Below are 26,800 nucleotides of genomic sequence, written 5' to 3'. Positions count from 1 at the left end.
ACAGGCGCGTGGTTCCCGAATACTCCGCTCGCCGCGCCCACGGGGTGGAGTCGTTCACTCCGGCGTCCGGGCTACCACAGCATCACAGGTCGCCCGGAGGTGGAAGGCTCTCTCAGGTGGAACCCTATCTCAGTCACTCTAGGTTGTTGGCTATCCTTGTTTTGGGAAGGAGGCAGATGCGTATAGATCTGCATCGGTTTCTTCCCGGTGATAGGATCGCATTCTAGGACTGTAGAGACAGTGGCTGAGGGCCAGTGGGGCTACCTTTAAAAAAGCATTCACGACTGCAGGTGGCGGCCTGGATGCAAGAGGCACCCCAGGGTCGTGTCTAGTGGGTGTGCAGGTGCCTGTGCCCCTCCTCTCTGGGTTTTTCTTCCTATGCTGGCACAGAGGTAGGTAGAATTAAGCACAGGTCCCCCAGAAAGCTTCCAGGAAATTTTCAGACTCCAGACAACCTCAGATTCCCAGAAAACGTGGGAGGTACCTGAGTTTCCAATTCAGGGTTCACGTCCCTGGATGGCAGGGGCGGGGCGGGGCTCACTGGCGGGGTCTTGACCTGGTCCCTGCACCGGGGCGGGGGAGCGAAGGAGCACGTTTGGGCTGCAGCCTGGGTTCAAAGATTAGAAAACCAGGTGTTTTTTCACCATACTAATTCACTCCCTTGGTGAACACTGCTCAGACCGTTGTGTGCCCAGGACTCAGCGCTGGGCGCTCACTTCAAGGCCGGGCATTCACTTTTGTTTGTTAAATACCCTCTCCTGGGTTCATTAGTAATACAGTTGCGGCTGGAACCAGGATGTCGTCTGTGCTGTGAAGACTCCCGTATATCCTTAGTCCATCTGTTTCTGACAACAGCATACCGTGTTTTCCCAAAATCTTCCCTCTCCCTCAGCGTGAAGAGGGAAGCTCGGCGTTTGACACCCTCACGCCAGGGTCCCTGCAGGAATTAGACACACCAACACCTACCTCCCCAAAGGCACTTTCACACCCGCATGATGCTCCACGTAGGAGGGGCAGACTGGGCTAGGATCTGCTGTTCCTCTCAGTCGGAAGAGAAAACTGTTTCTTAAATCCAAGTGTCCTTTCTTTGCCTGGAAGCTCCATCTTGGCCCTCAGATCTGTCCAGGTCCCCGCAGAGAAGCTTAGGGAAGTTCTCTCCTAGTCCCCACACAGACCTGTCCCCTCTCCGTGCAACAGTTGATTTGATTTGATGTGATCTGTCTGCACTCTTGTGCAGGTGCTACAAGATACAGTCTCTCTCCCCACCCCTCTTGTTAAAAGTGCACCTTTAGTGGCCAGAACTCCTACAGCGGGGATTCTCTAAGTGGCCAGAGCCCTCGGGAGAAATGGCTCCTAGATTAGATCCTAGTCGCCAGATGCAGGTTTTTGAAACATCCAGGAAATCTGTTAACTTTAGCTCTCTTCTCCTTTGCTCTTATCCAAACCGTTCATCTCCTTCGACAGGTGTTGCCCAGATGTGTAAATACCCACCTCTTTCCCCTAAAAGCTCCTTTTGTCCTTCTACATGCTTACTACACAAGACGGCAAAAGGGGTGGCAAATGTCTGTTTGGGGAAGAAGAAAAACCAAACTCTTAAAATTGTTCTGAATATAGCAGGACAGCATATATTTCAAAACAGTTATTTTCTCGCAGGCAATGAGTGCCACAAAGGAGCCAACCCCAGGGTACACTTACTAAGGCAGAGTCGTGGGCAACAATTAGCGGGGGCAACTCGCCTTTTCTCGAAAAGACTGGAAGAGAAGGTGATTCGCGTTAGAGACTCGCGGGAGTTTGTGGTGACAGTCCCCACGCAGGAACTGTGAAGGTCCTAAGATCCCGCCTTGCACATCTATGCTTTCAACAAGGAACATCAAGCCGGCCTTGGTTTCCTGAGGCAAACCGGACCAAAGAGCGGTTGCGGTCTGAGGGAACCGCAGCTCGTGCGATACACCTCAACCATTTTCACTCCACATGGACCTGCAGTGCCACCTTTTCCCTCCTGTTGTCCCTTTGCTGAGTCCCCTTCCCAGTCCTGCAAAGCTCTCTACAGCCTCACGGAGGACCCGTTACGGAAAAAGATGCACTGAAAGGTGTTGTGGTGATGTCTTCCGGCGGTGAGTCCGGTGTCATTGTGGTTTCAAAAAAAAAAAAAAGATGTATGAAAAGGAGAATAAAACCTAACCCGGCCCCAGGCGAGCGCTCGGGGGCGCGGCCGCACGCTCGGGGCTCGGGGCCACTCCTGCCTCAGCCGCCCCCCGACCTCGGCCGCCCGGCGCCTCAGGCTCCGCGGGGCCGCCTGCGCTGAGGGAGCCGTCGGCCCCTGGCCCCACAGACCGAGGGAACGCGGGTCGCGCCGGTCGCCCGGAGGGCCCCAGGGGCCGGCAGCCGTGGCGGCGGCGGGGCAGCGCCGACCCCCGCGCCCCGGGCTCGTTAGGAGCGCGGCGGCCTCGTCAGCGCTGGACTGCCAGGCGCAAGCCGGGGGCGCCGGGGGCGCCGGGGGCGGCGAGGGCGGGCTCGCGTCACTCAGCCCCAGGGGCCAATGAGCGCCTCGCCCCGCCGCGCGCGGGACCAATAGCAGGCGAGAGAGTCGTGTGAGTGGCACGGAGGGCGGGCGGGAGAGAGGGAGCCCTGGAGTGAAGTTGAAGCTAAATCCCGTAAGCTATAAAGAAGTTAAGGGGGGGAGGGGGGAGCGCGTTGGGCTTCCAATTAGGAATAATACTGGCTTCGTAGCAACTACTGAGGAGGACCATTCTAAAACCTCCTCACCCGTCCCCAAACCCGCATCCTCCTCCTCCTCCTGCCACACACCCCTCCCTCCCCGCCCCCGATTTTTGACCAAGAAAAAGGAGTCAGGGGGGTGCTCCGCTGCTGCTCTCTGCTTGGTGGGAAGCCGAGTTGCTTAGTTGGACCCTAGGCCTGAGGGCAATTAAGAGGTGGGCTTCTCGCACCCTCTGCCGCCAGCGGGAACTGAAGGTAGGTGAAGCCGGAGAGCTGCGGCGGAGCGGCGAGGCTGGACACGTCCCCTGCAGCCTCCCCGCGCCCGCCGGGGACCGTGGCCACCTGTTAACCCGGCGCTGCCGAGCCCCGTGCGCGTCGCTGCCCCTGCTGGGCAGGGAGAGCGCGGGGTCGTCCAGGGAGTCCCCGGGGACTTGATGTGTAAGGGCCACTTTTGCAGGCATCTCCTCAGACTTGAGATCCAAGTGAGAGAGGCAGCCGCCTCCGGGTCTGCCCAGGTCTGTCCAGGTCCGGGGTTGCGCGGCGGCGTGGAGGAGGAAGCCCGCTTCCAGGGACACACGCTGGGCCTGGGTCTCCTCCAGGGTCTCCCAGCTTGCGTTTTGTTATTGAGACAGTTTCCCCTGTGTGTATGGGCAGGCGGGGTGTTGCTATATGGACTAAGTGACTGACAGGGGTAAAGGCTTGAGAGCATAATTTGCGCGGGGCTTAGTCTTACTGCGGGTTTCTTAAAACAACAACAACGACGACAGCAACAACAACAAACCACGGAGCCTGGCGAGGAAGCTGGGGCGCAGGGAGCCCTTGTCAGTCACTTTTTTTTTTTCTTTTTGGATTTGGGGCGGGTTGAGTGAATGAGTGTGGGGCGCCGATGTCTTAACGCTCCGATGCTCTTGTCTTCGTAGTGGCCCCAGAGAGCGTCGTCGGGATTCCGGTCCCTCCCAAAGGAACTCGGAGCCGCCTGGAATGCCGTGAGACTGAAGAACGCTTGTCGGGTGGGCTTACTATGTGGATCTTCCGAGGAGCGAGGTTCGCGGCTCGGCATGGAAGCAGAGGCTGGCTCCTGAAGGGCCCCGCCGGCTTCTGATCTCCGGGAGACAAGCAGGACTGCCCAAGTCGTCCTGGAGTCGCAACTCCAACTTCCCCAGACTCGCTTCCGCATTTGCAAAGAAAAGAGTTTCTGCTGGTCGCACTGGCCTTTCAGTGCCCTCCACACACTCTCCCCGGGTCAGAGCGCCTGCAGCCTCCTCGTTCAATATATGCTTTAGGTGTTTACCAAATATGATCTCCAGTTGAAAGTTTTATTTTATTTTATTTTGGTTTTGGATGAATCTGTGGAGCTTACGTTGTAAAAAGAAAGGGGGAACGAGACACCATGAAAGAAAAGTCCAAAAATGCTGCCCGGACTAGGAGAGAGAAGGAAAACAGTGAATTTTATGAACTGGCTAAATTACTGCCTTTGCCCTCGGCTATCACCTCACAGCTGGACAAAGCATCCATAATCAGGCTCACCACCAGCTATCTCAAAATGAGAGTGGTATTCCCAGAAGGTAAGTGACTCTGCCCAGATGGAATTTCAAAGGCAACGGGGCAGGCAGGGGGTCTGCCAAGCGAGGAGCCCACACCAGTGAGCAGGAAAGTGCATACCTCTGTGTCCATACACTCGCAGGGAAGTTTCGCCTGCCCAGTGGCTAGACTAAGGTCCTCTGTGAACTCGTAATTCCTGTTTCCCTTTCCAGACTCCCTCTGTCTCCCCATTAGTACTTTCCTCTCCAGTCCATTGGATATGTGTGGTTGGGAAGCAGCCAAACAGTGCTTTTGTCAACAGATCAGATACTGGGCTCAGTTGAGAGTACTACTAATCTAAACAAGACTTTCTTCCTTACTTCTTTTGTTAGAATTTGTATCCACCAGAAAGCAGTGACACTGCCAAATTCTGTAGTTTGGGTAGGGGTTAGACCTATATATGCACGGAGTTAGAGGATATTTGTCTGTCCTTGAGTCTGTAAATGAGGAACAGACATAGTTGTAAGCAAAAGTACCCTGAACTTACCCAGTCTGCTGTTCATAGCACATTTATTCTGAGTATTTTGAGATTCTGAAAGGAATTCTGGGCCCATTGATTTGCAAACTCTGGCTTTGATATTATCGGCAAGATAATAGACTAGTCCCAAAATTTAAATAAGATTGAATTAACGTAGCTAGCCTACTCAGCGAATATCTTCCAGATAACAGGTTGGCAAGTTGTTCCTGAGGCAAATTGTCTTATAAGGTTTAGAAATGAGAATGGTTGAGTTGTTGGCATGATTTAAAACTTGCATCCAGCTGACTAAGATTCACGGTGTGAGAGCCGAACAGACTTCTAGGACGCTGTCCTGTTTGAAACCATTTCTACTTATGAGAAAAAGGACACTTTTTGCTTCCATTTCTTCATTCTTTTGCTATGCTTGCATCCAAATAGCATACACAGACTTAAAAAAAAATATTTTAGACTTGTCTCCACTGTAGCAGGGGGAGAGGATTCGGAAATGGAAAGGGAAGGATTGCTATGCAGGCAAGGAAACATTCAAGAGAAAGAACCTTTTATTTCTTTACAAACATAAACTTCTTATTTGACTGACACACAGGTCTGTGTTGTTGATTTTGATTGTTTGGAGTTTGCTGTTTTCTGTAGAGCAAATGAGTGAGGGTGGAAGAAACTGTGATTAATTGAGCTTGGAGTTTCACTTTGCTCGATCTTAATGCAAAACCTTGCAAAACAGCTTCAAATTATTCAGGCATAGGAAAAGGAAAACTTCCAAAGTATCATTCCATTCTATCTCAAAAAGTGGGGTGAAAGTCGTTTCCTGTTAAAGTGGTTCCTCAAACAGTTCTGCTCTGAGCCTGGAAACCAGTAGAAACCTGAAAATATCTGTAGAATTTTTTAAAAGAAAAAAAAAAGCCTTTGGAGCTCAGACCTACACACCAAACATCATATTTTCCACTCAAAGTGTGCCTAGAGCTGCTGGTGGGACAATTACCATTATGCTATACTGCCTTCTATTTAAAGAAAAGAGATCTCGTTGTCTTTTATACTGTCAGCGCCTACTTTATAAAAATAAAGCTATTGAGAACTCCGCTGGCTGCACTGCTCCTAAACAGGATTATTAGCAGTGATTTGTCAGCCCCTGCGGTCGCAGTGGGCTCCCTTTCTGCGTGATTTCTAGACGGTCTCGTCAATTATCGGTGCCGATGTAGCTCGCTGTTTGATCAGAAGCAGCATATGGTGCTGCTGTTGCAGCGGCAGTGAGTAATCGGGGCGAGTCTGTGTTTCCGGGCGGCCCGAGCACCACGCCAGAGCCTGGGGAGCCCAGGACCAAGGACGCTGGTCCGTTTGGTGCAGAACCCGGGCAGGCTTATTGAAGGAGCTTTCGGCCGGACAGTTGTTGTTTTTAAGAGAGCAAGCGTTCTTGCTGATTTAGAAGTACTAGCTGTATAAATTGCATTATAGAAAAATAGGAGGGACAAAAAGTAAACTCGCCCGACCAACCTACTATTTTTTTCCCCCAACCTATTATTTTTGAAGAGATCACCGTTGAAGACTCCCACTGGAGTCCCCTTGGGGGCCAGTCCCCTTAACAGGGCAACCTGTTTCCTCAAGTCCCTCTACCTCAGGAGCCCCACCCTCTAGCTCACCTCCCTTCCACTGTGGGTGAGTGTGAGTTTATGGGGACGTGGAGATGGGCGATGTGTGAACTCTGGGCCCCTCATTTATTTCTCCTGCTACTGTTGAGCTCATAACTCAAGGGTAGCCTCCACTGATGAGTTAAATAGGGTCACTCCAACAGCTGCTTCCTATGGGTGAGATTGTAAGTTTGAGGTTGTTTGAGCTTCAAAGGCCCCAAACCCAAACACAGTCCTTCAGAATGTTAAAGAACAGCAAACAACAGCAAAACAAACAAAACAAAACCAAACCAGCTTTCAAAGGAGCGCCGTAGTCGCGTGCTGCAAAACCAGGCACGACCTGCAGGGGGTGCCGAATTTGGGTATGGAGGTGTCACAACAGAGAACGGACCAGACTGGGGTCCTAGGCAGTGAGGCTAACCGAATACCTTATTTTGGAGTCATCTTTTTTATTACTGACAAATGGAATTTCAAAATGAAATTCAACTTTATCTGTAACACATCTTAGCATTAAAAAGTGGGATGATAGTTATTTCATTATGCTCAGCATCCTATTATATGTAACAATGAATTTTGCAAGATATGTAAATATATGCTGAGATAGCGAGAGACACATGATTTGTATGTTATCAGAGATCTCTGCTATTGTTTGTTTCATCTGTGAGACCCTGTTAATGCCAAAAGGCTGTAAGTTAAATGACCAACCAACCATATTTCCACATTTACATTTTCAGAAAGGAAAAACATAGAGGTATCCCTCCCTGTTTGTTAACTATGGATTTTAATTTCAGGAGTTAGTAGCCTTTGTTTGTGGACAAGTTTCAGATTTTATTTGCCTAAATTCATAATGCTGAATGATTGAGGGGTAAGTTCCACAGTAACTCCCCTCCCCAGTAGACACATATACAGATGCACTGTAGGTACCTGGAATAAGTAAAGCATTCGATCAGAGATTTCACAGTAAAAAATGAAAGAAAATCAGGGAAGGCTGCTGTAAACTCATGAAAACTGCATTCTCTCACAACTGAGAACATATCCAATTCCAAAATAGCCTTCCGAGGGAAAAATTATACTATGTAGGAAGAGTATGGTGATGCTTTCAAAGTCAGAAGGCAGGGTAAAAAACAGGTGGCATGATGGTTTGTGTGTACAAATAGTACAGATTCAACTACAAATACATGTTTTTAAGTGTGTACAACTCAAAATTTTAGTGACATCACTCTGTCCCATCCCATTGTCAGGATGTCTTCTGAAAATGAAAACAATCATAGAGTTGAAATTATCAACTGCTCAGAAAAGAGAGTCTGCAAAGGGCAAGAATGACTTAACAAACCTCCAACTCTGATACTGGCTACAATATTCATGTCAAGATTTTTTTTTTTTTTTGAGACTGAGAACTGAAAAAACAAGAGGCCTCATTTCCCACGTGGATCGGTGATTTAAGGCTGTTTTCCTCGCTGCCCAGGGAAATGATTGAGCATTAGGTTTCCATGTTTATTTTCCTACAGAAGTTTTTCTCATTTAAAAGCCTTTTAGCACGGTTTATGCTCCACGCTGGTTTTCTCTGTTTAATTGTAGTTTTGATGTAGACTTAGAATGTGGATTGCAGAGCTAAGCTCCCTGCAGAGAATTTGCAAGGCAGATTTATGTGCTAGAAATTGTAGATCAGATCAATGAAAACAAATACGGTTTTCTTTAAAGGAGGGATCACAAACAACAACAAGAGGGCTTGATAAACTATGATGGGATTATTTCAAGTAGGGTCTGTTCGCTCACTTAAAGTTGAAACTGGTCTAAATTTGTGGAAGGCAAACTTATTTTCTGGACGAGTGGCTTTTCATTTCCCGGATATCTAAGGCAGTCTTTTATACACATGTATGTGGACACAAAATATGAGCCCATGGATTATTGTAAGGCTTTTCTCAGCTGGTCCAATGTAATTCTCAACAGAAACATGGGCTGCATCTAATGATTTTAGTGAGCCACTCATTGCTAGTCTTTGATCCATAATTTTAAAAAAATGTATAGAGGAAGGGAAACCTAGGTGACTCTGCCCATCTGAAAGGGCCAGAGCTGTGAGAGTGTGCAGTGGAGCTAACTTCCTTCGGCAGGTAGCTCATACTGGGCCGCTCCCTCCCAGTGTCTCTCCATCCCGGTGGCTCGGTGAGACCAGGGACTCTAGACCACCACTGGCCCTGCTGCACTGTCAGAAGCACGCTGCTGGCCAGGTCCCCTTTTCTCTCTGTGGCAACGGAACTCTCTACTCCTCTAGCCCGGGGAAGTAGGTCTTCCAGGGCTGATCACCCTCCTCCCCACCCAGCAATGAACAGAGGCCACACCAAGGGGCCAGCCACTGCTCATGCTGCAAGTGCGCTAAACCGTAAGCGGAGATTCATGTCTATTTGGGCTTCCTTGGCGGTGCGGACTCTGTAGCGGCTGGAGTCCCCGCGCCAAGTACTCTTGATGCTGGATTCTCAGCTCCTCTGCACTTAGTGTCACCAATGCAGGGCCTCTGGGGAGTTGGTCTCGCCAAGTTCCGGCCACGCTTGAAGGCCTAAACTCTTGGGGAAGACATAGCTGGACGCGTTTCAGCCGCCCAGTAGGTCACTCTCTAGTGCGTTTTCGTCCCCAGTGGTGGTCCAGCTATGGGCCTGTACGTACTCCTTTCTGGCTTCGGAAGGTCCTATTTCACCTTCACTTAGGTCCGCAGGAACGCTCCGCGCAGGAAGCCTACACTCTGCGCCCGGACCTGGCGTGGCGAGCAAGCCGGGAGAACCGGTCAGCGCTGTGACCATCAAGTCTGCCCCCAGATGTACATTCATATTGGTGGAATTCCTGCTAGCGGTTGCAGTCTCTGGCTTTTGAGCTGCAGGCCAGGCGGGGAAGGCAGGACGGACACTGCAGAGGGCAGGCGGGCAGGCGGGCAGGCGGGCAGGCGGGCAGGCGGGCAGGCGGGCAGGCGCATGCCGTGGGGTCCGGGCTGGCCCGCGTGGGGTCGGGGCTGCGTGGCCTCGCGCTTGCCCGGGACACTGGGCAAGCTCAGCCATACCCGCCCAGGGGCAAGAGAACGCCGCGGGCGGAGCTGTCCCCAGCGCCAGAGGTGTGGGATTGTGTGCCCCAGGCTGGGAGAGACCTCTTGTCCAGCTGCTGATCCGGAGTTGTAGGGAGTGCCCACTCTGCTGCGTCCCGGCTTTCCCCAGAGAGTCCAGCCTCGGGAATTCTCGGAGCTCTAACACCACTAAGGCTCTTTGGGAGGTACGGGATTGTAAGGGGTGAGGTTTGGCTGTTTCAGGATTAGTCCCCTAGACTAGCCTCCCTTCCCCAGCCTAGACAGCTTTAGGACAAGCGGCTCTGGGACCTGAGTGCAGGAGTTCCTCCTCAGCTAGGTGGAACTGCCTCGGGTCACCCTGTTGTGTTCAGGTCCTGTGGCTTCACCCCTAAAAGGCAATGTAAGGCGACCCTTTGCGGGGGAGAAGGTTTCTGGGAAGGCCTACAAGGAGGGCACAGGTCTATTGCGATTTAGTTTGTTTTATTTATTAAAGAGAAAGAAAGAAAAACAGAACAGTAGAACAAGCTCTTGTCTTGCTCCTCTTCCTGGCTGAGTGGAAGGGTGATGATGATGCTGGGTCTGTAATCTATATTTTGTCAAGGGTATGAAATTCATTCCGAAGGAGCGGCTCGATCAATTTATTTTTGCTGCCTGCAATAACACAGCTGGATGATGCTTTGAGCTCACGCTAGACTGGGGCTCATCATTCATTCGCCAAGAACAGGCCTAAATGGTGCCTGTGGGATTAGGTCAATTTTAGTGGATCTACTTCGCCTCATTTGGTTACTAATTGGTTTCTTGTTTTATAAATCGAAATCTCATTTTCAGGAAATTACAAAACCCGTGCAGTCAGTCCATTGAGGTAATCCTTGGGTCAGGGGGTATTTAAATGGAAATGGCTCAACCGAGCACCCAGGGTAAAGCAACAGTCAAACTCGCCGGGCTTTCTCATGAAATGTGAGCTAGCCCTTTAGATCCATAATAGATACATCCCTTCTAATGCTACTTATGTAAATATGATAAACCAGACTTGAAGGGAAGGGGAGGGGTTCTGGGAGAACCAAAAATTTATCTGCGAAGGTTAACGTGACATATCTTGGAAATCTTCCAAAATAGATTATGTTTTCCTTTGTCTTCGGCCACTTTAGCTGGGGAAAATCCTTTTGTCTAAAACCCGATTTAGTTATCGCCTCCCTCACAGAGCTCCTTTTCTCCTTTGCAAAACCCCCCATTCCCTTGGCCTCACCGAATTACAAGAAAATCTTTAGATCTTGTTCCCACTGTAATCCTACCGCAAAGGGAGCTGGTTTTCTCCTCATTTTAAACAGACAATCAAAGGATTTGTGAATTTTCTGCGGTAGGTCAAGTGCAGAAACGAAATCTCGGCTTACCCCCTCACCAACTGAAATTGGGTGCCTAAGTGAAATTGGGTCACTAAGGGCAGGAACCAAAGGGGTGCTGGGGCAAGACAAGAGAGCACGAGGGTCTCCGGCTGGCCACCTGAAGACATTCAGGGGGCTGGTAAAGCCCTGGCCGGGTCTTGGGGAGTAGTCCTCAGCACCCCTAAAGGGCAAGCTCAGCCCAAGAATTAAGTCAGGAAAACCCGACAGGTAGCCTAGGCAGCCAGCCCCTTGTAAAATATTAACCCAGGCATAGCCGTGTGACGGAGATTTCGATGGCTGGACATAAAGAGAAGGCATCGCTCCGTGAAAGGAAAAGGTCCCGTAAGGCGGGGTGGGCAAAAGAGCGCGAGGGAGGCCCCTGTTAACCTGCGTCGGAACGGGCTGTTGATTAACCTGTGGGGAAGTCTCATATTTTCCCTCGTAGGCCCATATAACGAGCCGCTACGGCCGAAGACCCAAAGACTCCTGGTGCAGGACGGCGCGGTGGCTTTGGAACCAGTTTAACCCTCCAGTCCAACCCCGGGGATTATCGGACCTGACGATGGGAAGGCGGCTGTCTGGCGTCTTCCAGCCGCCTAGGAGTCCTTAAAAATTTTAGATGGCGCGTGTTTGTAGATCCCGTGCCAGGGGCTTCGCATCCTTTCGAGAGTCTGAGTCTGCAGACGGAACGCAGCGCGGCCGAGTCCCGCTACGCCCTACGCTCCAGGGAACTCCTGGGGCTTCAGTGGCCGGCGCCACTGCATTCTTGGCACTGCCTGCCGGGTCCTTCTCCCCTTCCCAGTGCAATCTTTGTAGCAGGCAACCTCTCCTGCTACTCTTTCTGAGTGGGTAGGTCTGAACTAGGCTTTCAAACAAACAAAACCTGTAGTGTCAGAAACTATGCAGGAGAAGTTGGCTGAGACTAGAGCAGCGACGGAGAGGTGACCAGGGGAAGGAGTGTGCACTATTGGCTGAGACGGGGGGCCAGGAAGACAACTGGGACCTGGGGAGGAGACTTACTAAGGGGAGGGAAATTGGGGCGGGGAAAAGAGTAAGGTGGAGTTGACCTGGCGCGAGGGAGGGAGAGGAATCCGGGCGCAGGCGGGGCGCGTCAGTGTTTGCAGAGCGGTAGGGAAATCGTTAAGATTTATTTAGAAGTGCAAACAGCCAGAAAGACCCGGTTGGAGCTTATGGGGAGCAGCTCCCAGTTAGTCGCCGGGGCCGGGGTTTCGTTGCTTGCTCTGGGAGCAGCTCTTCGCTAACACCTTCCAAAATCCAATTCATGTTTTTTATTTTGCAAGATCCTTCGTCCTAACCCCCTCAAAAAAAAAAAAAAAAAAGGAGCATATGTTTTTCATTGTAGATTTGGTAGTGCGTATTCCTTAATAATAAACCACCATCTAAAAAGTGTTAAATATTATTTAATGGATTTAACCAACCAGTTAAAATAATTTGGGCAGCAGCACTGTTAGAAAATATTGCCCAAAAGCGCTTTCTGATAGCTCTGCACGAGTTTCTCACATCTTGCTTTTTAAAAATATAAACAAGTAGTAGAACAGGCTCCATATTAATTTTTAAAAAATCAGCATGAAAGCCCAGAGCCTTTTGTTTGGGGGACTTTATCAGAAAAATACTCCGTCCGTGGCAAAAAAAAAAAAAAAAAAAAAGAAGATTTAACATAGTAGCATCCAAGGAAGGAAGGAACTGACTTTATTCACAGGAGATAGTCCCTGGAAAGTAGAACTATTGATTCATTCTTTTATGTCCAAAAATGGAACAAAATATAGCTAAGGAAAGTTAGCAAAGTAACTGCCTTTGGGGAAAAAAAGAGGGCTTTATAACTTTTTAAATTTTATTTTTCCGGGGTGCTGTGAGGAGAAGGATAAAAGGGGGAAAGAGGATAAAGGATTGTGTGAGGAAGCTGGGGGCTTCTAGCTGGAAGTCACCAGCACGGAATCCAATTTTTCCAAGGGGAATTCAAGACAGAGGCAAAGGGGAGGAGAATGGAGAAACCCCACAGCCAATCAGAAAGCCTGCCCCAGACCAGTAGCCCAGTCACTCTGGGGTCTCTGGGACTGTGGCTTTTGTTGGGGGTGGGGACATCCTCCAGCTATTGGCCTGGATGCTGATGAGAATTCCGGGAGAGAGACGTGTTCCTCTGCTCCACGAGTGAACCTTAGGGTGCTTTGTTGGGGCGTCCTCTAGGAAACCCTCAGGTCCCTTGAGGTCCTGCCTTCTGGGTGCCCCTTGAGGACACAGCCATTCTGGAGGTTCTGGTGCATGGAAGGGAGTCAGAATTTAAAAGCTCGCATCTTAGGCAGTGTTGGTCGGCTGAGATCTGGGGTGGGGAAGCCCAGGACTATCCCATCGTGCCTGCCTTCCATGGCTGAAGGATGTTTCTGTGTTTCTGCAGGGCTCGGCGAGGCCTGGGGCCACTCCAGTAGGACCAGCCCCCTGGACAATGTCGGCCGTGAGCTGGGCTCCCATCTGCTCCAGGTATAGGTGCTGGAATGTCTGCTGGGGGCATTTGCTTTGAGGGGTGGCTGGCTGGCTCTGAGGTGGGCTTCCAGTTTCTTAGTAAGCAAACAAAAAACCAGGAGCTCAACCTGGATATGGTCCACTCTCAGCCACACACAGCTTCTCCCAGATTGGAATTCAAGGCCTCAAGTGCATTGGGTGCAGATGGTGTCTCCAGAGGCTGAGAGGGACACAAGGCGACTCTCAGAGACTGTGTGCTATGAAAGCAGCCTGGCAGGATCCTCCAGGACTTCCAGATCAGGGGAGGGGACAGCATTTGTCATCATTTGGCCGAAGAACTGAAGCATCCTGGACTAGACAGCCAAAGCAGTGTCCTACAACTGTTTGAAACAAAGGGTTTATGAAGGAAATTGTAATCCTGGTAGAAATATCTGTTACCTTTTAAGCCCACTTGTTCTGGAACTACCTGTGTCTGTCATCTCTCCTCACCCCTTTTGGGCACCCTCCTCTCACCCCTTTGGGCACCCTCCTCTCATCTAGGACATCCTGGCGACCTAAAGACCTTCCAGGTCACCCTCTACCTCAGTAATGAGTATCATTAATGTGAGGCATCCTTTACCTTATTTACAGAGTGCCCTGTTTGAAATGGACTTTTGCCTGCTTAACTTGAAGAGCAAATATTTTAAATAGCAAAAATCACCATGCCATCTTTAGGTTTGACACTTGTCCTCCACCCTGCACCATTTTTATTATTAAAGACACCCGGCATAGCATCCTTGAACAGGGGGAAATCCCAGCCAGTTGCACCTCCTGGGTCAGCTTGAGTGGCATCTCTTGGCAGGAGGCCATGTCTTTTCTGTCCCATTGCTAGCTAGTTCCTTTCTTCCTCCCAGAGATCAAAGAAATGTTAGCTTCCTAGAACAAAGAAAAGGCAGGCTTGAATGAGCATTCAGCCCACTATCCAGACCTCCACATCTCTAAGTTTATCTATAAGGCATTGCAACTCCCTTGCCTGAGACACTATGCATTAGATGTCCAGTGACACCACATCTGTCCATTTTCCTAAATGAATTTCTCTCAGCAGTAGCAGCAACAGGACCCAAAACCTCATATGATCCTTTACTCCATGTAACTTTGTCCAATCTTTTCCCTCTTCTTTAACCCAAATTTCTGGTGGGATTACTGATCCAATTTCATTGACTCATCCTCCTTTCTATTCATGTTCACCCATTCCAACATTGTGTTGTGCACAGACTCCACCACTCGTGGATAGCGAGAATCATATGTTCATCTCTTATCCAAACCTAAACTCTTTCCACAAACAGTAGGCTCCATAGTGTGCTAGAAAGAGAGCCCTGCTCTTGCGGAGTTTGTATGCTAAGGAGAATAGCCTTATATACCTACATAGGGTCCTGCATCATATACTAGGTGGTGTAGGTGGTATGGAGAAAAATGTGGAGAAGAGGGCTGTGTTAGAGCTGTTTGCTATGTAAAATATGGATGCTTAGAAAGGATCTGAGTGCCAAATGCCACTGAAAAAGCAACAACTGGAGACTGAAAGGAGAAGACATGGATAATTTGACATTTCTCTCCTTATATTTATAAAGTTTATTCTCATTCTCTGTCTCCTCTGATTTTTCTTTCTATTAATGGCTGCCATACAAATGCTGCGATTGCTTCCAAGATCCTATCCCATTTCTCCCCTCATGGCTTCAAGAACATTTGAATAGTATCAGCAAACACCACTACCTCAACTTACTATCTTGATTCCTTTCTCCACCTCAGTCTGTAACTTCAGTGCAGACTCTCCATCCTGAAAGTCAAATTACCAACTGCATATATACAAGTGGAAATATTCCTGCACCTTCAGGTTTAGCATCTCCAAGGCAAGAATGCCGTTTCTCTCTTCCAGGAGGGAACATGGTTCATACAAGAGCTTATAATGTTCCCACAAAGTTTTCAGTCTTGGTTAATGATGAAACCATCGCTCAATACCCTTAGTATAGCCTTGAAGTCGACGTCAACTTCTTTGTCTGTGTTACCAACCAGCATGAATTAAATGCTTTCCTTTCTTTTCCTCTATGATCACTTAGTTTCAACATTGATCATCTCTGCTACAGCTTGTCATTCTATTCTCATCACCTCGTTCTCCTGTAGGTCACTAGCCATACTCCTTGAGAAAAAAAATGGAAAAGCACATCTAGGGTTGATACTTTTGACTTTGAAACCTCTATTGGAGCCCTGATACCTATAAGAGCAACTCCAGATGTCTCATATTGACATTGAAACTTTAAAAATCCTCTAAAAATCAATCCATTGCAGGTGTGCTTCGTCAGCATCATTTCCAGGACACAAAACTCAGAATATACAAGATTTGTACCCGCCCCACACCCCACAAGGCCCTGTCCCTGTGCTTGCTGCGTCATTCCTTCTGCTTCACAAGCTCTTTTCTTCTTTAGTCCAAACTCCCTTGTCAAGGTTTGAGCAGGCAATGGCTCCTCTTCCTCCTTTTTGATTCTCCCCATGCTTCCAAGGCACCGAGATTGTTGACCCCTGCCTATTTGACTCTGTGTATGTAGTTGTGTTGTAATTATGTCCACCTTCAGGCCATTCACCCCTGCTGGACTTCTAGCATTTTGAGAGCAGGGTCTGACTCATCATTCCCTGTCTATACTGCCTGGAAAGAAGCTTCGTCCACAGAGATAAAGGAACAGTGAAAGTCAAAGAGTTTTCCTCATTGAGAGCCTGTCAGTTTGATGCCTCAGTGTCAACATGCACACACATACACACTATAGCACTACTCTATGGACTTGCTGCTTGTAAAGCCTCTCATCTCCTAAATCCCCCCTCTCCTGGACTCCTTCCAGAGCTACTGGCCTGCTTCCTTCTGTCTACAAACTTCAGTCTGCCAGCTCTTCCATGTCAACTCATGTCTAATGCAGCCTGTCCTTCCCAAACCCTGCAGTTACTCTTTCCATTATACAACACTGTCATTATAAAGCCCTTCAGAACTGTTTCGGAACCCCCAGTTCTTTCAGTGACAGTCAGCCCAAGAACCTAAGCTATATCTTATCATAGGCTGTGCTTCCCTCTCACTGTGGAACTTCTGTGTGGGTTAGAGGTGTGTCTTTGTCCATTTTCATGGATTCTCAGTCTGTGGGGGCACTGACCTTGTTCACCACATTCCTGGGGTGTCTCTGCTTGTGTGCTGCATGCCCCCAATATGTCTACGTTCGGAATGAACAAAAGAGGAGACTCCTATGGCTATTTCCATGTCCCTCAATCTCCCTGCACTTCTGGCTGAATGGTTCCAATCTCTGTCTGCCTTCTGATTCCTGCGTTTCTTTAGGCAGCCAAAAGGCTCTTCATTTACTCTTCATTTACTCTGTTTTCCCTCCTCAGACCCTGGATGGCTTCATCTTCGTGGTGGCCCCAGATGGGAAGATCATGTACATTTCAGAGACAGCCTCAGTCCACTTGGGTCTTTCTCAGGTAGGTGAGTGGCTCGCACTTGCAGGCTGCAGTGTGTACAGTCAGAGCTGGAAGCAGGTGGGAAGGGACTCCCCGAACCTTTCATGACTAAAAGACTGTCATTATTCTTATTCTTTTGTTATCCTTTCGTTTCTGCCACAGGCCCAAACAATGGTAATGTTTTTTGAGTTCTTACATACACCAGACATTCTGGTAAGAGGTCACACAGTTCCTGAAGATGTATTTTCTAGAACACGGCTAGAGAGCTACTGTAACTACTATTCTCTCCACAAGCATTAACATTTCAAGAGAAGGAAACAGGCTAGGCAGGCTACAGTAAGCAGAGAGTAGCAGAGATGGCATCAGAACTCAGAGCTCAGTCCGGAGAAATGGGTCCATGCTCCTCTCCCCACCACCCTTCAGCGTGGTCTTTCAACCCCTGCACAGGGCATCCAGCCGCTATGAAGATAGTGATTCTCTCCTCTTTGCAGGTAGAGCTGACCGGAAACAGCATTTATGAGTACATCCATCCAGCGGACCACGACGAGATGACTGCGGTGCTCACAGCCCACCAGCCCTACCACTCTCATTTTGTGCAGGGTAGGGCGAACGAGTGCTTGTGTCACGCTGGGGCCTATTGCCCTCCGCTTGTGTTTGTGTGTGTTTCCCTGTTAGTCATGGCAGGGACTGCCGCCGGGCTGCCTGCCTCAAGCCCTGAGCATTCCTTCGCTCCTCACGCAGAGTATGAGATCGAGCGCTCCTTCTTCCTGAGGATGAAGTGCGTCTTGGCCAAGCGGAACGCCGGTCTCACCTGCGGCGGTTACAAGGTGCGTGGCTGAACTGGCGCACAGACTCCGCCTGGTGGTGGGCTGTGGGCGGACAAGGCGGGACCCAGGCGTGCGCAGCGTGCGCGGCGGTCCTAAAGCAGGACAGCCCGCTGGCGCCGGCAGCGCACGGCGTGGCGCGGCAGCTCCACCGAGCATTTCCGGGACTAAGCTTAAAGACTGAGTCTGATGGGATCCCAAGGCTGCCCGACGGGTTGGAAGTGGAGGGTATTTTCACCCGTGTTCCATAGACAAGGCCCCACGGGTGCGTAAGGCCTCTGAAGCAGCGGGAAGCTTTGGTAGCGTCACGTTATGACTTCCGGAGATGTTAAGAACCAGGGCTTTAGCTACGAAGTTGTAGTTCTCAGGTTGCAGCAAACTGAATGTCCAGGGAAAGTGGATTCCAGGGACCCACTCCGCGATTTGGAAGCGTTAGGTCCATTGAGGCCCAGGGTTGTACAATTTTCATTAGCTCCTTTGTGAGTTCAGTGTGTCACTGAAATCTTTTCCTTCCTTCTTTCTTTCTTTCCTTCCTTCCTTCCTTCCTTCCTTCCTTCCTTCCTTCCTTCCTTCCTTCCTTCCTTCCTTCCTTCCTTCCTTCCTTCCTTCCTTCTCAATCTATTTATTTGGAAGAGTTATACATAGAGGCAGACACACAGAAAGATCTTCCACACAGTTTTACTCCTCAAATGGACATAGTGCCCATTAGTGTGTCAGGCGCCTTATCCCATGTGCAAGGACTTTGGCCATCTTCTGCTGCTTTCCCAGACCCATTAGTAGGGAGTTGAATCCTGACTCAACAGGTGTCCTTGTGCGATCTGGAGTGACAGGAGCTCCGACCAACACAGGTCACTCTCTGAGACATCTTCCTTCGAGCACCCATACATTTGGACCCCTTAGTGCAAGTGGGCCATCCCACGTTCCGAGTAGAGTTTCCGAGGTACCTGACCCCTTGCCCACCTTTAGGCGGCTCCTCCTGCTGCAGCGGCACCCTTCCCCCTGTGCCGCAGGTCATTCACTGCAGTGGCTACCTGAAGATCCGACAATACAGCCTGGACATGTCTCCCTTTGACGGCTGCTACCAGAACGTAGGCCTCGTGGCCGTGGGCCACTCGCTGCCTCCCAGCGCTGTCACGGAGATCAAGCTGCACAGCAACATGTTCATGTTCCGCGCCAGCCTGGACATGAAGCTCATTTTTCTGGACTCCAGGTGGGTGGGCAGGACCGAAACCTGCCAGCTCTAGCGTGAGGGAGGGCGGCCATGCTCCAGAACGCGGCTGAACTTTCTGCCCATCCTGTGAACCCACTTGGTAGAAGCAGCTAGCACTGACCCTGGGAAAAGAGGAAGAGGATGGCCACCCAGATCTGAGAGTGCTGTCGTGTGTGTGTGTGTGTGTGTGTGTGTGTGTACCCCGCATCCCCTACTCATCCTGTGGGCTCTGTTCTCCGCAGGGTGGCGGAGCTGACAGGGTATGAACCTCAGGACCTGATCGAGAAAACACTATACCACCATGTACATGGCTGTGACACCTTCCACCTGCGCTGTGCGCATCACCTGCGTAAGAGACCACCCTTTCCCGCTCCCGTGCAACCCCAAGTCCATCGCCTTTCGGGGGCTGGCGGGCGGGGGGAGAGTTGAGATTGAAGTCCGCGCAAGCAGACAGGCGGGAGCCTGGCGGTAGTGGTGGGTGATTCTCGTGCCGCTCCATGCCACAACCTGTTTAGATACTGGACCCTACGTGTTTTAGTTTTCCTCTGACACTCACCGGCGGCTAGCACCGCTGGAGGGTTTTGTTTCTGGAAGAAATCCTTCTCTTGGCAGAGGATGGATCAGGCTTTCCCAATGACGCGCTCCTGCACCTGCAGCCTCGCAGCTCACGTCTCCGCACCCAGACTTCGCCTTAGCTAGAGCTTGATCTCCAGGGACTGAGCCTGAGCGCACACAGCTCTCGCTTTTGTTAATAGTGGCCCTCCCTTATAAGGGAGAGCGGAAGGCTCAATGCAATTTAACAGGCCAATCAATTCGATTGGGAATTTGCTTGCTACCTCTCCCTCCTGCCTGGCGCAGTGATTGAAGGCCCACAGGGGGCCCACACTCCCACAGCCTGGGGTTGCTTTTGGCACGAGCCGGGGGCACGCTAGTTCAGCGCAGTGTGTGCGTCTGTCTCTTCCTCAGTGCTGGTGAAGGGGCAGGTGACCACCAAGTACTACCGGTTCTTGGCGAAGCACGGCGGCTGGGTGTGGGTGCAGAGCTACGCAACCATCGTGCACAACAGTCGCTCTTCCAGGCCGCACTGCATCGTCAGCGTCAACTACGTCCTCACGTGAGTGCCAGCGCAGGGGGCCCCCTCGCCTACTGTTGCCGGCGACCTCGCTCTGTGCGCGGTGGGGTCCACTGCGCACGCCGGCTGTTGGCTACCCTGGGAGAAGGCAGATGGAGCACTCTGATCTCTCTTTTTTGGGCCGGGGGGCTTCCTTGGCTCTTGAGAAAGGTTTAGGACTTTCCCCATCACAATTCCCTGTTTGCTCTCCTTTCTCTCAATCTTTAAGCGAATGTTGCATTAAATACAACTTAATGAGAGAGGAAGAGAGAGAGAGAGAAGAGAGGAGGGAGAAGAGAGGAAGAGATTTGAGGAACGGAGCCATTTATGGTTAACAAACAGGACATCTGTTTCACTTTTTCAAATCTGGGGTTTGAAGTTCTTAATTTCAACCAGAGTTTCCAAAGTTAAGAATTTTGAGGGAGCGGTTCTGGCCCTGAACCACAAAGGGAGTCTAAGTGACCAGGAGGGTCTGATTTGAACTGCCAAAAGCGCAAAGCTTGGCCAGCGCCCAGACCCACAGAGCTTTATTCTTTCTAGAAATGATCGTCATTTTGTGTGGCCCTAGACACAGGTCATGTGGCCTGATGTGGTGGCTGGTGCAGAAAGCACATTCTGGATCATGTTTGTAAGAGTAGAATTGCTCAAAGTTGAAGTGTTTAAGAACTCTTGAATGAACAGATGATTTGTTTTGGGGTAAGAAGCGTTGAAATGCTTCTGATTTGGTGGGGCAAAGGAATTATTTATGTTGTAAAAACCGAGACATCTAGCACTTGTAGAAATAGTGCCTGGACTTTAGGATGTTGGTTAAGTGGTGATCTTTGGGATCAGATTGCATTATAGACAAAGAAGTAGATGCATTCCACATTGTTTTAAATCACCAAATTAAAAATTTAGTAGTTGGTAATATTATGGTGGGCAGTATGATTATTTGCTTTTAAATAAGAAAATTTAATTCAATAGACTTGGGAAATGGGTTTAATTTAGATGAGGGTTCAGTGTTTGAGACTACTAGATGGTTACTAAGAATTGTTTCATTGCCTTTGTTTTTTAGTAGAATGTTAAGATAAACATTGGTAGACTTTAGTGATAGCAAGAAAGCCATGCATGCATTTTAACACAGAACAGAAAATATACCACTATTTTGAGTATGATAAAATGAAACCATCTATTTTGCGAATGCAGGTTTTCATATTGCTAAAATAAACGTAAGAAAAAATGGCAAAGGCATAATTCATAAACTAAGTCACTCTGTGAAGCAAAAGTATTAAAGGGTGAAAAATTATGTCTGCTTACCATGAAAAGGAAGCGGAATTCTTTAAGAAGGTGCTTTGTATGTCTGAGACATCACAGGCATTATACATACACTCTATTCTCTGGTGGGTGCCTGTGGTTAGTAATCATTTCTATCAAACAGCAGGGTATATAGTCACACAGACCCATATAAATGATCCGAATGCAAGTTAGACCTCCCATTGGGTAAACTTAATTTATGTTTGGAGTCATTTTGAAATATTCTGTTTTGTTTTTTAGTGGCTAAGCATACTTTTTTCTTCTGTTGACTGTGTCATTCTTCATTCTACACACTTTAGAGCTGCAGAATTAGATGATCAACTTTACATGAGATTAAACAGTTGTAATGAGGATGCATATGTGATTTACTGATTTACAGAAGGAAAGATAGCATGGTACACAGCTTTCTGATTTTACACCTCTGAATGAAAATAGAAATAAACAGACACAAGTATGTTTACACAAGCACACAAGATGAAAAGCTGTAATTGATTACCTTTTTATGGGTCTTGGTTCTAATTCCTTGTATAAAAATATCTTAGAACGATTTTTATAGCCGCAAATATGGAAACTGCTTGCAACGAAATGTCATTAAGTGGCTCTGTGAGTGTTGACAGGATTTTCATAATGAACAGGTTGCAGTTTATTTGAGGTGTATATCACACATCTGGCTGGAAGTTACTAATTTACATTGTCTTAGCAAATTAAATAGATGGCTATTGATTCTCTGTGGTGGCAGTGAACTAGCACATACGTTTGTTTTTAGGGCTGCTTCTCTTTGGAGCCTGAAACGAAACAGTGACTTCTTTCTAAATGTAGCACCTCACACATTATGCTTAAAGCCACAAACTCTGAAATAATTTGACTTGCCAGATGCTTTTCAAATCTAAACATTTTAGCAGCAAACGTTTTGAAGGGATTTTCACATCATGAAAGTAGAGGGGTTTTTTAAATAAGCGCTGATCAGATGAAGGTGTGAAGTTTTGGTAATGGCAACATTTGTGAACAGCTGATTTTTCTAAATGTCTGATTTTAAGTTCATTGCTAAAGTTAAAATATGTATAAAATTAGTTGTGTCTAACAAAAGAAGTGATAAACAGAACTATTCAGTCATGCTGTTTTTTTTTTTTAAATTTTAAGTAGTTTTACTAAGCAGCAGCAGCAACAATCCACATGGAAAAACTGGATTATTTCAGAGGCAGGTGGTGATTCGACCTGGTGGCTTTTATTGGTCTGTGTAGGACTATCATCTGTTCTGAAAAATCTGGACAAAAGTGAAGAAATGTTTTGGTAAAATTTAGAAAAATTAACTGAATTTTTCTTCTTCAGTGAAATATCTATAGCTCTTCTTTATTCTTACCATTAAAACAAGACAAAAAACTGACCAATTTATGCTTTCTTATATCATTCTCTGGTAGTTTTGTTTTGCACATGAAAAAGTCTTACTTGTGACTTATGAGGTCTTATGCTCTTTGAAGAAGGCATTCCGTGAATAAAACTTGCTTTCTGCTATTTTAAAGAAGAAAGGTAAATGGAATTGTGCTTAGACACAGTGAATATTGGGGAAAATCCAGAAAGTGTGGAGAGGAAAATGAAAAAAACATTGTATAAATGCCTAAGTGATTTTCTTGAATTCGTGATTTTTAAAGTTTGTTTAGTTGGTAGTAATAATTATTTATAGTCCTTTCACATGAAAAACATCAATACCTAATGTGAAAAAAGTAAAGACGTTGTATATAATCATGGAAAGCAAATTCTAGCACAATGTTTTTAGAACATTGTATATTTGTTGTTATTGTTATTTATTTGAAAGGCCAATTCACACAGAAAATATGATACACACACACACACAGAGGGAGGGGGAGAGAGAGAGAAAGATCTTTCATTTGCTGGTTGACTACCAAATGGCTCCACAGCCAGAGCTGAGCCATCTTAAGCTGGAAATCAGTTACTTCTTCCTGGTCTCCTATGTGAGTGTAGGGACCCAAAGCCTTGGGCTATCCTCCAGTGCTTTCCCAGGTAATAAGCAGGAAGCTGGATCATAAATGGAGCAGCCAGGACTTGAATTGGTGCCCATATGGCATGCTGGTACTGCATGTGGAAGTTTAGGCTGCTGAGCCACTGCACCAGTTCTGAACACTGTATATTAAAAAATAAGAATCATTTTGTCATGTTACTGATATGCTAATGAAGTATAAAACTACTACTTTCCTAAAAATTTATTTATATGAAAAGCAGAGCTATGGAAAGACAGGGAGAAAAATCTTCCACTTACAAGTTCACTCCCCATGTGGTAGCATTAGCCAGGCCTGGGCCAAGTCAACCCCAGAAACCAGGAGCTTCTTCCAACTCTTCCAAGATGTATGGCAGAGATGCAGTACTTGGTATGTTATCTGCAGCCTTCCCATACATGTTAGCAGGAAGCTGAGACTCAGACCAGCACTTTGATATGGGATGCTGGCATCTCAAATGGCCACTTAACCCATTGCACAATCACATTAGTCCCTAAAATTTCAATTTTTAAGTATTACCTTTTCAAGTAGAAAATTGAAACAATAGTACAATGTATATTCATATGCACATTAGTAAGATTTAGCAACTGTTAGTATTTTCTAAATTTGCTGTATCTCTCTCTGTACTTTAATATGTAGTACTAAGTAACTAAGTTATGGACATCATGATACTTCATCCTACAGCATCATTCTCCTATTTAGCCACTGAAATGTTCAAAATTGTTATGTGTTTGCAAAAATATTGATGAGTACCAATGCACTAATGCCATTTAAAATACTTTGCTGCATATGTCCATTAAAATTGTACTTGGAAAGTGAAAGAGATTAGATTTAGTGAGTGATTTGATAATAATGAAACCACACAAGTTAAATATATTCAACCATATTTTGGTTGGTAAAGAGGAGTTCTGTTTGTTTAGTTCCTAAGTTTAGAATGAACTCCTTTAATGGTGTTTTCCAGTGATTCTCTGAGTGTATAGGAGGAAATAGTGTTCTGTGTTAAGCTTTTTGTTTCTGTATTACTACTTCTGGTAGGGTCTATAACTTGCTATTTATAAAATGCCCTTTCAAGTTTATAGAAAAGTTAGGATAAATGTCAAAAAAGGCATATTTCCTTCATATAAAAGGAAAGAAAGACTATCTACATGTTACTTTTGCAGGTTCAATGCTCTTGTTTTTGTTTACATATAATTGTGTTAGAATTAGCCATTGTAAGAACTAGTGTAGTTTCAATAATTAAAATGGATTTGTAAGTGTTAATGACTTTTGTGAATATCCTGAACAAAAAGTAACAAATACTAAAATATTGGTTTGCTCTTTCAGCTACATTAATGATCCTGAGTTAATTTAGGTGTTCAAAATTTTAAAAAGTTTGATTAAATGTCAGTAGTATTACTCACATTATTGATAGGAAATTTGAGAAAATAAATTTTAAAGGCTTGATCAGTAACAGGTATAGTTATCAAAATAAATTTTTATTGGCTAAATTAGCAAAATCCTTCCTCATTTTATAGATAAGGTCAAATGAAGCACCTTTGACTTAGCAACTTGCAGCAAATATAATTTACTCTCATGTTTCATTTCTGTGGAACACTATATAGATTTAATCTTTCTAATTATTTGAAGTAATCATCATGCTCAAATGTATACCCATAAATTAAATTTGGTCCTTAATTGTGCTTAATCTTTATTATGACAATACTGAACATCAAAATCCCAGTTGTCTTTTTCAGGTGGTATTTTATGTGACTTAATGCTTACAGAAACAAATTGAAGACACATTTTTATTAGGAAACATTTTGTAGCTACCAAAACATTCTATTAAAAGTAAGATCTGGGAGATTTAGCATATTTTTGAAATACATAAAAGTGCTCACTTAAATAATCTTTTACTTTTGATAGTTTTTCGTTTCATTTTTATCAAAATAATCTGTATTTGGTTTTGGATTCATATTTTATGAATATGAATGAAATCCAAATCCTGAGTGCAGTATTTCAAAAGGTGTTCTTTCATAACCTCATTTGCCTGTTTGGTACCCCGTCGTGGTGGTTGGATCAGAGATTGCTCTGCCCATTTTCGACATGAAGAAGCTGAGGTTCAGATTAGGGGAGTAAGTGGAGCAGGCAGGGGTAGGGGTTGGTGTGTTGACATCCTGCTCTTCTCTGTGTGGGGTGGTGGAGAAGACAGACATGGATTTAAATGAATAAAGCCTTTAGTACTCAGTTCACCCAACTTCAGTACAGGCAGTGATGAAAAAGCTGCCTCTGGATGGCTGCTCCACAAGCATGTGCAGATACTGTTATTTTGCTAAAGTTTAACTGCTATTTTCTCAATGACATTCAAGTAATATATGATTTTTCCCACGAATCTCATTAAGGACTTTCTCATTTGATAAAGAAAAAAAAAAACAACCTGCAAACATTTTTTTTTATTGAATTGGTTGCTTAAAATGCAGATATTTATTGCAGTCACTGATTTGTATTTTTGTATTTTACAGCCAGATTTAGCATTTTATGTTCTTGCTAAGCAAAAGTGTCAAATTAAATGTCAGTGGATGTGCTAATCAAGTTATTCTTTTCACTGGAAATGACACAAATTATCTGTTGTGGTCACGGGGTATTACCTAGATGACATTTGTACTTTGTGTGTGTGTGTGTGTTTAAGGTAGGCATGTGTTCTTGTCTGACTTTGAGGGAGAATAGAGGTGATCAGCTGGCAGCAGATGTCCCCAGGGGTTCTCCGCAGAGACTGGGGATGGGAGCTTCACAGCATGATCTGGATTGCCGTGCTATCCTCTGGACCCTTGGCATTACTGCTGTCCAGTTGCTTCCCCCGTCCAGAATTCTGTGGCTTTGATGCTTGCCTTGTTATTGCTCTGACCTAAAGGGCACTGACTTGGAACCTTTCCTTAAGTTCCTACATGGAGGCCACTTGGTATATGCTAAGTGACCAACCAATCTGACAACTTTCCTCTGGCTCTTACTTAGTTTGCTCTCAGGAGGAAAGGATTCTAAATTTTGAGTCACATCATGGAATAACAAGGATCATTGCCTTATTTGAAGATGGGGTACTCACGCAAGGGTCCTTGAAATTTGTTATAAAAGAACAACACATGGATGTTAGGATGTTTTTGTACCAAAATTAAATTACTCTTTTACAAAACAAGTGATCTAATATTCATCCCATTTGACCTCAGTTCTTTTTCTTTAAAAAAAAAGTTTTTAGAAGTTTTATTTTATTCCATTGAAAGGCAGAGTTACAGAGAGAGAGACAGAGGGAAAGACACACAGAGAAATATTCCATTCACCAAATGACTGTGAGGCCAGGGATGGCCTAGGCTGAAGGTGGGAATGAGGAACTTTATCTGGGTCTTCTACTTAGATTTTGGGGCTTAAGGAACTGGGCTAACTTCTGGTGCTTTCCCAGGTGAATTAGTAGGGAGCTGGATTGAAAGTAGAGCAGCTGGGACTCAAACTGGCACCCATATTAGATGTTGGTGTTGCAGGCTGTGGTTTGCCACATTATGACACAACACCTGCCCCTCAATTCCCCTTTTAAAAGATTTATTTATTT

The 26,800-nt window shown here is 46.7% G+C and overlaps 1 protein-coding gene across 1 annotated transcript in view; it reads left to right on the top strand.

Annotated features, from left to right (window-relative positions):
• Nucleotides 1–3,649: 3,649 nt before the first annotated feature.
• Nucleotides 3,650–26,800, top strand: part of SIM1 (SIM bHLH transcription factor 1) — an 80,036-nt gene continuing 56,885 nt past the window's right edge. Inside the window, exons 1-8 of the mRNA XM_040983110.1 lie at nucleotides 3,650–4,283; nucleotides 13,241–13,323; nucleotides 16,708–16,797; nucleotides 17,268–17,376; nucleotides 17,518–17,603; nucleotides 18,611–18,810; nucleotides 19,053–19,159; nucleotides 19,777–19,924. Coding sequence (XP_040839044.1) covers nucleotides 4,109–4,283; nucleotides 13,241–13,323; nucleotides 16,708–16,797; nucleotides 17,268–17,376; nucleotides 17,518–17,603; nucleotides 18,611–18,810; nucleotides 19,053–19,159; nucleotides 19,777–19,924 — 998 coding nt within the window. The 5' untranslated portion in view covers nucleotides 3,650–4,108. The remainder of the gene's footprint in view (nucleotides 4,284–13,240; nucleotides 13,324–16,707; nucleotides 16,798–17,267; nucleotides 17,377–17,517; nucleotides 17,604–18,610; nucleotides 18,811–19,052; nucleotides 19,160–19,776; nucleotides 19,925–26,800) is intronic.

Source organism: Ochotona curzoniae, unplaced genomic scaffold, assembly GCF_017591425.1.
Source record: "Ochotona curzoniae isolate NIBS_2020 unplaced genomic scaffold, NIBS_Ocur_1.0 contig_3819, whole genome shotgun sequence".
NCBI classification, from domain to species: domain Eukaryota; kingdom Metazoa; phylum Chordata; class Mammalia; order Lagomorpha; family Ochotonidae; genus Ochotona; species Ochotona curzoniae.
Note: the sequence above shows the minus strand (reverse complement) of the source record. Positions and strands in the feature narration are given on the sequence as shown.